Here is a 10165-nt window from a genome sequence, read left to right as displayed (position 1 = left end):
ACTGTGCTCTAGGATGAAGGAAAATCAGACTTCCGCCAACGTCCATCCTCCAGCTGGGTCATTTGGCTCCCGGAATTCCTCCCACTTCTGCTGTCCCAGCCTTCCCTTCTTTGTTAAGGGCCCAGAGCAGTATCTCTGCTCAACAGGACCAGGGTGCTAATTCTGGCAATGATGCCCCAAGTTTCCTCTATGGCCATTCCCGGGTTCTTCTTACCTCGAATTCTTTCCTTAAGCCCTGGAAATGTCCAGAGAACCCAAAGTCCCCGCTGCGGAGTATTAGAGAGACTTGGGCTTAGGACTTCCTAGGCAGACCCCTGCTGTGTGCCCTTAGGCAAGTTAGTGGGCCTCGCTGAGCTTCAAGTTTGCTCCTCTGTAAAATGGAGGTAATGGAACTGATCTTGTCTGGCGGTTGTGAGTATTACGAGGGATGATGCAGACGCCAGACGACAACTGCTTGTTAAATGCCGCTTGCCTTGGAGGGGCCGCTCTTTCTCCTGCGGAGGGGAAGTGAGCGAGGGCCCTGATTTTGGTTCCTGTGACTTCAGGAGACCGAAGGTAACGGTTAGGCGGGCCCCTGGGGCGTTACTGCGACATGGCCAGCCCCTTCTTTGCTGAGTGCTCTAGTGTTGCTCTGACAAGGGCAGTCTGATTGTCTCCTGGGGAGGAGAGGTGGGAACTTCTCACTCTGGGGAACACCTAGAAGCTGGAGCCGGGACCACAAAACTCGGGCGCCTCACCTGTGGTCACCCACCAGCCTTCCTGGGACAGGTCTTTGAACCTCCTTGCAGGGCGCTGGGTCACCCTTGCGGCTTCCCCCAGTAGTGGGTGATCAGTGCCTCACCAGAGCCTGGCACTGGCTTGGCGTGGACAGGAGGGCCCCAGGGATGAGCCGTGAGCCACGCAGCCGCACATGAGGCCGTGGCCCCCATGGGCACGCCCCCGAGTCACCCGTGCTCACTTCACAGCCGACCCGCTGGCGGGCGGAGGCGAACGGTCGGGTTCCAAATCTGCCCGCGTCTGTGGCCAAGACCAGGCAGGTCCGACGCCCGCCAAGCTGCGGAATTGAAACGCTCCCAAAGAACGAGCCGAGGCCCAGCCTTGCCCTGGAGCTAGAGGATGCGCTGGGGCTTGCTGGTCTGGCGGGCAACCCAGGAGCCCAGCGCCTCGCCCCAGCCACCCCTCTCTTTCCTCTCCTTGGACCCTGCCAGCCTCTGGCCTCCCCGCCCAGGGGCTGCGAACCCCGGCAGCCCGCATAGGGAGGCGTAAGAGGACCCCTGGAATCTGGGAGGCCTCCCGAGCCCGGGCATGGAGCACAGGGTCTGGGCACCTTCCAGGGACTGGGACAGAGGTCTCGGGCTGGCTCCCAGGTGCTGGGAACAGGTCGAGGCCCTTTGTCGGGAAAGTAGGTTGCAGGCGTGTGCCCAAGTCGAGTGCAGAATCAGGCAGGACACCCGGAGTTCGGGAAGCAGGTGTCCTGAGGTGGGTCAGCGCCTGCATTTCCGGTAACAAAGAAACTGGGCAGCTCCTCCAGAGAACGAGGGGTGGAAGGAGGCCGCTAAGAGAATCGCCTACGATTTCCTTCATAAAAATGCGATCTGAGAGCATTTGATTTCCACTTTCACTCCCCCCTCGCCCCCCGCCCCAACACACGCACTGTCTCCAAAGACACTCAAATTGCAGCCATATGGGGCTAAAGTAATAGGAAGCAGTTACCTTATTTACTGCAGAGGCAGCGCACTCCAACCTGACGGCCGCGCCAAGGACCGCTGAGCGGTGGGATTAAGAGCAGAGGGTTCTCATTCTTTTGAACTTTGTTTTGTTTACTCCCGGGAAGTTCAGGTGGGAAAAGCGGTGACATCACTTTGGAGGAGGAAAGGATCGCGTGGAGGAGAGAAGGGAGGTGTGAAGAATTGAGTGACGGAGGAAGGGAGGTTCAATAAGAAAGCTGGGGAGTGGGGTTCCTCGCTCCCTTGGTTTCGAAGAGAGAGCCGCAGGCCCGCCAGCTTCAAAGGACCGGCCTGGACTCCGCGCGAGCGACGCCTCTACCGACCCGACGCGAGCGCCCTCTCGCGGCACGAGCGGGCATCCCGCGGCACCCCCCAGGGAGGCCCCAGCTCTGGGTCTTTCTGGACTACAAACCCATTTCTCAAACTGTCACCTCTCACTTAGTCTCCAAACTGCCAGGGATTCGAGGTCGCCCAGTGAGCTGTGTTCACACTCTGGAACCCCGCTCTCTCGCGGACAGCTGGCGGCGGGTGCGCCAGGCAGGGGTGAGACACGCCCCCTCCCGCCCCCCGCAGTCCGGGGTGGTTCTCCTTCGCGGGGCTGATTTTGTCTGCTGCCGACAGGACTTGGTCTGACTGCTGTACCCTTCTCTTCTGGATCGAGCCTTGGTTATGGGCTCTGCAGGAATCCCCGACGTCTGCAAACTCAGACATTCTACAAGCGATAACCGTGTTCAGAACAAGCGTTTTCACCAGGCGTGAAGACAGGGGGGGAAATGCAGCAGGGAAGCGAAAAAAGTCACTGAACACCCCTCCAGAGGAGGGGCCGGGGTGCGGCAGCGCCCGGGTTTCCACTTCCCCACTTTCCAGCTGCTGAAGCTTTTAGGCATAGGAGGAAAAGAGAGAAAGAGAGGGAGGAAGGGAGAAAGGAAGGAAGGAAGGGAGAGAAGAAAAAAAAAAGGAAGGAAGGAAAGAAGAGAAACACCGGGAGGGAGGAGGAGAGCCAAGTTTCTCGGCGTGAAACTGAAACCATCGACCTCTGCACGCCTCGTGCACACTCCCGGGCTGTAAAGGCACCCAGCGCAAACACGCGCCCGGGGCCTGGGCTCCAGACACCCCCTCCGCAGGGAAACCAGCACTCTGCGGGTGCCCGCGAGCTCGCGAGGGGCGGGGGGAGGGCTGGAGGCGAAGCGGGTCTGGTCCTCGGCCCGATCCGGGCACGCGCCCTCCCTCCGGTCCCCGAGGTGGCCCTGGAGACGCCCGAAGAGCTTGGATGGCCGCTGCGGGGCTGGGCAGCCCGAGAGCCCTCGCCCACCGCGGGCGGCGGATTCCAAGAGGGGGCGGGCGGGCTGTGCAGAGCGACCTGGGCCCAGGGCGGAGGGTGGGCTTTCTCTGGGCGGGGAAACCAGACACTTATAGGCGGCTGAGACCGACTTTATTTTTACTGCCCAAACTGTTGGAAAGTATTTAAGCTTAAACAGAAACAGCTGTATCGCTGGCACCGGCCAACGAAACTATTTGTTACCGGGAATGACTTTTTATGATTAAGGACGCGGCGGTCGGCGGCCTCTTGCAGGCGGCCCGCGTGGGTCGCCGCGGCGATCTGGGTGTCGCCAGCTCACTGTTCGTTAAGACAGAATGACCAGAGAGCTGAGACTGTCCACCCAGTTTCCACCTTGTAAAGTTTGGGAGTGAGGCCAAAACTTGGAACCCCGCGGTTCCGGGGGCGGGGGCAGGGGCGGGAGCAGGAGAGAACGTGGGCCCAGAGCCCCACTTGTCCTGCGGATCCAGAACCGCGCCGCGCACGCCGGCTGCCAAGCACCTCACTTTGGACACGAAGCCGGTTTTCCGCTCTGGGCTTTGCTGCTCCTTGGAGTCAGATTCCTTGGCTCGCTTTTGCGCCCTCTTTTCTCTCTCTCTCTCTCCCTCCCTCCCCTCTCCCCATCCCTTGCCAAGGGAAATGACTTCCAGTCAAGTTTATCATCGATATTTTAACTAAATTATGGGTTCCAAGGAGTGGGTACTGTGATTTGCATCCTGGGCGGTAAGAGAAAGGGGTCTGGCAGAGCCGGGCCCGGACTTGGGCCGCTGTCCCCTCTGCTGCCCCAGCCACCGGTCACCACGAGCTGAACAAGAACTCCGTGCGCACGCGAGGCATCCTGGGCTCGGCCTTGGCCCCCTTTCCTGAACCCCGCCATCTTCGCTCGTGAGCCCCTCTTTCTCAACCTATGCTGAACCCCGCGACACCCCCGCCACTTCCCGCTCTGCGTTTTCTCGCCGAGTGTCTGCCGCGCACGTCGGGAAGACCCGTGGACAGGAAGTGCGTGCCTCAAAACCCGCAGGTCACCCGGGCTCAGGGTGAGCGGGACGTACTCCCAGCCGTGCGCACCAACCCCAGCCAAGCTCCAGGTTCTGCCTTGGTTGTGGTCCACGGCCTCCCCGAACACACCCAAGCACCGGGCAAGGGGACGGCCTGGGCTGGCGTCGCTCGGGTCAGAGCCTGGCGGGGACAACCAGCGCGGGCTGGAGGCAGGGGCAGGTGGCTGCGGGCGTCGGGGAAGGGTCGGAAAGCAGGAAGGAGAGCGACATCCTGCACGGGGTCCCGGGGCGCGGGGAAGCTCGGGCAGAAACGGCGGGTCCCCATTGGATCTGCATTCGGCTTCCGAGCTAAGGAAGAGCGCTCGAGCCCAGCCCGGCTCACTGGGCCCGGAGGGTGGCCGAGGGCAGGGCTGCGCGACAGGAGACGGAGACACACAGGCACATTGATTTGTTAGCAGGATGGGGCTGGCGGCGGCGGGGGAGGCCGTTGCTATGGAGACCGAGGGTCGGATGTGCAGCTCCGGGGGAGGGAGCCGGGACGGGGAGCGGGCGAGGGGCGCGTCGCCGGCTCCCGGGGTTCGGGCGCGGCCCGCGGCGCCCCAGCACCTGTGCATTGTGCATTGTGCGGCGCAGGAGGCAGGGGGAGGGGCGGACTTGAGTCTGGGCAGTGGGGGTGGGGCGGGCCGGGGTCTGCCGAGGGGGTGGGGCCTGGCTGACACAGCCGCAGGGGTCCCAGCGAGAGCTGTGAGGGACGCTGAGCACTGAAGGGACGACTTGGCGGCGGGGGAGGGGGCCAAGGCGAGGACACAGGGCTGAGGTCCCCCTCGCCAGCCCCGCAGACTGACAGCGGCCGGGCCGCCCTCTCCACGACGTCACTTCCTGTGGCGGTCCCCACCCCCTCGCGCTCTGTCTCTGGAGTCGCCTAAGACTCCGCCCCCTGGCGATTGGAACGCGGGTCACGTAGCAACGCGGGGGAGAAAGGGAGAGGGGCGTGGCCAGGGGCTCGCCCAATCAGCGCGCCGGGGAGCAGGCCCTGTCCGCTAGGCTTTAGCAACGTCGTTAGCAACACGTGGGGCGGGAGGAAGCGCCGGGCGGGAGCGGAGGAGGGAGCAGAGAGCTGGAGGGGGGCGGGGAGGGAGCGAGCGCGCGGGAGGGGGAGGAGAACTGACGTCAGCGAGAGAGTATTATGGTCTGTCGTGCGCTGGCTGCTGCTTTTCTGCTCCTGGAAGCGGCCAAGGGGGGAAGCGGCGAGTCAACATGGAGCTTTCAGCGGTGGGGGAGCGGGTGTTCGCGGCCGAGGCCCTCCTGAAACGGCGCATACGGAAAGTAGGTGCCCCGGGCCTTGGGCCGAGGCCGGCCGAGCCCTCCCCTCCCAGCCCGGGTTCCCTCCCCTTGCTGCAGCCCAGCTTCCCTTCCCCCAGGTCCCAGAAGCGGCCGCGGCCGTGGCGGCGGCGGCGGCGGCTCTGAGCCCAAGCGCTTTCCTTAGACTTGCAGCGATGCACAGATTGCATGGGTAGGGGGCGGGGTGGGGGATGAATGCCGGTGCATGCACTTTGTGCAGCGTTTCATGCAGGGGGTGATGCAGTGGGCGCGTGCCTTTCGCGATGGGATTTCGCGCATTCATTTGGTGCATGCATTTTTTTGCATGTATTTCTTGTGTTCTCGTCATGCATTTCTCCCCGTGCACACACATTTTCCCCTTTGCATCCGCAGGGACGTATGGAATACCTCGTGAAATGGAAGGGCTGGTCGCAGAAGTAAGTAGGTTATATGCAGTTCTCAACCCGACTGTTATTTGGGAGGTTTCTTTCTTCCTCTTTTTCCTTTACGTTGAAATACAATACAATGCAACAAGAAAAGTTGCAGGCGTACACACACCCCCGCCGCTCTTTCCCTGTCCCCGGGACTGACGCCCACTTCTTCCTGATTCCTTCTAGGTACAGCACATGGGAACCCGAAGAAAACATCCTGGATGCTCGCCTGCTTGCAGCCTTTGAGGAAAGGTACAGGCCCTTCCAGGTCTCAGCTTCTCGCTTGGGAACACGGAGGGTGGCTTCTCTCCAGCCTGGACTGGAGTCCCATCGTGTTTCTTTACTCACACCCCTTTTTCCCTCTCTCCTTTCTCTAGGGAACGAGAGATGGAGCTCTACGGCCCCAAAAAGCGTGGTCCCAAACCCAAAACCTTCCTCCTTAAGGTAGGATGGCATTGTCCAATGGGGGGGGCAACAACGTTGTGCCAGTTTTGTGGGAAGGGGGCCCTGAGAGCTTGTAAACCAATGGGGTGTCCACACATTTTGCCTATTTGTAACTTAGGAGGGAGTCCCCAGACAGGCTGTCACCAGGTCAGTGGCAATGCCAAGGGATGTCCTGGGGGGAGAGCCTTAACCTCTCTAGAATTTCTATGCCCACGGTCATCCCAAATAGACATAATTAAATACAAGAAGTGTGCTTGCTGCAAATGGGTATTCCAGACAAATTCTCTATCCCTTCCCCCAGATTGCTACCCTTAAGCCCCACCCCCACCCGTGGAAATTCTGAGGCGTCAGAGGGAGGCCAGGACTGGAGGAGGGGTCCTGGGGGGGGGCAGGGGCCTTCTCCATTTGATGCCACCTTTTCTCCTGCAGGCCCAGGCCAAGGCGAAGGCCAAAACTTATGAGTTCCGAAGTGACTCTGCACGTGGCATCCGGATCCCCTATCCTGGCCGCTCGCCCCAGGACTTGGCTTCTACTTCCCGGGCCCGCGAGGGCCTTCGGAACATGGGTCTGTCCCCACCCGGGAGCAGCAGCAGCACCAGCAGCACCTGCCGAGTGGAGCCCCCTCGGGACCGTGACAGGGACCGGGAGCGAGAGAGGGACCGGGAGCGAGAACGGGGCGCCAACCGCGTGGACGACAAGCCCAGCTCACCAGGCGACAGCTCCAAGAAGCGAGGCCCCAAGCCCCGGAAGGAGCTCCTGGACCCCTCACAGAGGCCCTTGGGAGAACCCAGTGATGGCCTGGGAGATTACCTCAAGAACAGGAAGCTGGAGGATGCCTCTTCCGGGGCAGGAAAGTTCCCAGCAGGCCACAGCGTGATCCAGCTGGCCCGAAGGCAGGACTCAGATCTGGCCCAGTGTGGCATGGCCAGCCCCAGCCCAGCTGAAGCCACAGGCAAGCTGGCCGTGGACACCTTTCCTGCCAGGGTCATAAAGCACAGAGCCGCCTTCCTCGAGGCCAAAGGTCAAGGTGCCCTGGACCCTGGTGGCCCCCGGGTCCGGCATGGCTCAGGCACCCCCGGATCTGTGGGGGGCCTGTACCGGGACATGGGGGCTCAAGGGGGAAGGCCCTCCCTCATCGCCAGGATCCCAGTGGCCAGAATCCTGGGGGACCCAGAGGAAGAGTCCTGGAGTCCTTCTTTGACCAACCTGGAGAAGGTGGTGGTCACTGATGTGACCTCAAACTTTTTGACCGTCACCATTAAGGAAAGTAACACGGACCAAGGCTTTTTTAAAGAGAAAAGATGAATTGCTGGGTGGGCAATCCCAGGACAAGAGCAGGAGAGAGAGTGTGAGCGCACACATGGCATAATGCTTTTTATTTCTGGGTGGGAGGTGGCCTTCTGGCTGGTCCCCTCCCTGACTTCACACAGCCAGCCCCTTCATTCCTCCTTTTTCCTCCTCAGTTTTGGTTGGAAGATTATCTCTAGAGTTATATTTTCTATTAGATGTAAATATCTTATTTAAGAAAAAATATCTAAATATATATATTTCAACTCTTGAAGTTGTTTTATTTAACAAGGAGAGAGAGAGACTGTGTTTTAGTTGGGGCAGACAGGCTGAGTTGGGGCAGGAGGGGCCCCTCAGCCAGCCAGGGCACTAGGGAGGCTGGGGACCCAGGTCCGGGGCCTCTGATAGTGTCTGGAGGGACTCAGCTGGCCCACCTCACCCCTCCTCCCTTTTCCCACAGCTTCAGGCAGACCCCTGGAACTAAAGCAGGACCCGGATTTTTTCTCTCTTCCCATTGGCCGGCTAGGCCAGCAAAAGGTTGGCTCCCCAATCAGGGAAAGAGGGGTGGGGTGGGGTTAGTCTTTTTCTTTTTCCTATATTTTTTTTTTTTTTTTAAGATTAAGAAGTCTTAGGGGAAAAAAGTATTAACTTGAATCACTTTTTTGTATGTGATGTTGAAGGTAACAAGTCGCGGGTGGGTGGGGAGCAGCAGACCCCCCCCCCCAGGACCACACCAGGAAATGCACTTTATGGGAGGTGTGTGTGTGAGACACACTCAGATCAGATCGTGTGTGTGTCATGCGGCTAAAATCTCCCGGTTCCCTCGATTCCTTTCCTTACTCCGCCGAAAGAAAAGAAATCCAGCGAATCTGTTTACATTCCCGAGATGCCAGGATAAATTGGGAGGATTGCATGTCGGTGCCCAGAGCCGGAGACAGTTGTTTTACAAGAAAAGTGTTTGGGGGTGGACCTTGCCTTTCGCGTCCTCTAGCTTCGCCAGAAGACACGGTGGCCCCCACCTCCCAGGAAAAGTTGGACTCGCCTCCCTCCGTCGCGGAGGGCGGGCCGCCAGCTCGCGCGCGGATGGACGCACGGCCAGACAGGCCTACCCTGCGGACCCACGGCGGGAGCCGCGGCTTCGCACCCGGGCCCCGGCCGCGGCCTGGCAGCGAGTGCGATGGAGGGTCTGGGCCCTGGGCTGGGAGCCCGGCAGGGCGAGGGGCAGGCGGAGCGAGGCGAGGTTTTCATCCAAGAATGCGCATCAGAAGTTTTGCTTTTTCCTCCCCCCTTTTTAAAAGCAAAAGCTATAATTTATAGGTCTTTTCGATTCGCCGTGTGTTCTCTATTTGAACTCGACATTCAAACTCCGCCAAAGGGGGAGGGAGGACTGGGAGCCAGAGAGGAGACGGCCACGCAGGGGGAGGCCGTGCGCCGCGGCGGGTCCCTGGACGCCCCCACCCTGCCAGGCTCGTGACCACGCTGCGCTGCGAGGACCCAGAATGCGCGCCCCTCTTTTGATTCAAAAGCACAAATCTGCAGTCCCCCCCTCACTTCGAGGACTGATCCTGCGGCCTCCCCGCCCTCCCCCGTCCTTAAAGGGCCAGCGGAGAGCCAACTTCCCATTACTCGTCCAGGGAGGGACGTGGGGGCCCTGCGCGCTGGAGGAAGCACAGACTCCGGGCCAGCGCCGGGGGGAGCCACGGCCGAGGGGGGAAGATTCTCTATGGGGGCACAGGGGGAAAGCCCAGCCTCGTCCTCCGCGCTCCCCATGTTCCCATCTCCCATTTCTCAGCCTCTCTCCTCCAGACTTTCTTGCCTTTAAAGAGGGGGTGAAAAAGAGGAAAACGTGTGCTACAGGATTTTGGTTTTGAATATTAAATCGCGCCTATAAAGAGAAGCCCTGGAACGGGGGCTTTTATCTGTTCACATTTGTAAAACTGGTATTTTAGACTTTGTATAAAGAAGCGCCGTTGACCGAGTGTATCTATTTAAACGTCGACGCTATTTTCAGATGAAACTTCATTGAAGGGACCTGTTATCGAGTGGACGGTAACTCGGGGACACGAGTCTGCACCTGGCTGCGGCTTGCCTGCCCTCCCTCCCCTGGCCAGCCTGGTTCTGCCTCTGCCGCCCCTCTGTCCTGCCGTCTGTCTGTGGCCCTATGTCTTCTTTGCTCGCTCTTGCGACGCTGACCTGGGGGGGTGGGTGGGCAGGGACGGGGTGCGTGGCTGGGAGTCTGCAATCGCGCTGACGTGCGCGTGTTGGGTTTATTTAATTCTAAGATTTGTACAAATCTTGACTCGATCTCCGCCTCAGCTCAAGAGTGAAGCTTCGGTACCTATCTTCTGCGGTTGTGAATGTCTGTATCCAATACTGCTTTTTACGTGTTTAAATATATACTTTGTAAATAGAGACATGTCTTGGTTTTATTCCTTCTTTTTTTCCCCTCTGGAGTGAGGGCAGAGGCGCCCTGGGAGGAGAGGACCCTTCCCTTGTCTCTCATCACCCACCCATCTCCCACTCTCACGCCCATAGCCTGGGACACTCCCGCACCCAAAGGTCCTTCCCCCAAGCAGAGGGACTCCCACCAGGAGAGAGTGGTGGGCTTGGGAGGGAGCGGGGTCTGACTCTCCTTACCTC

The 10165-nt window shown here is 60.0% G+C and overlaps 1 protein-coding gene across 1 annotated transcript; it reads left to right on the top strand.

Moving 5' to 3' along the window:
- Positions 1-5189: 5189 nt before the first annotated feature.
- On the top strand, positions 5190-9937 carry CBX8 (chromobox 8). The gene is made up of 5 exons (XM_016143277.2): positions 5190-5369; positions 5757-5800; positions 5981-6046; positions 6172-6238; positions 6668-9937. The coding sequence occupies exons 1-5, from the start codon at positions 5301-5303 to the stop codon at positions 7541-7543; spliced, it is 1122 nt and encodes a 373-aa protein (XP_015998763.1). The 5' UTR covers positions 5190-5300; the 3' UTR covers positions 7544-9937.
- Positions 9938-10165: the final 228 nt, after the last annotated feature.

The sequence above is a fragment of the Rousettus aegyptiacus genome, unplaced genomic scaffold (assembly GCF_014176215.1).
Source record: "Rousettus aegyptiacus isolate mRouAeg1 unplaced genomic scaffold, mRouAeg1.p scaffold_m13_p_6, whole genome shotgun sequence".
Taxonomy (NCBI): Eukaryota; Metazoa; Chordata; class Mammalia; order Chiroptera; family Pteropodidae; genus Rousettus; species Rousettus aegyptiacus.
This window is presented reverse-complemented; position numbering and strand designations above follow the sequence as displayed.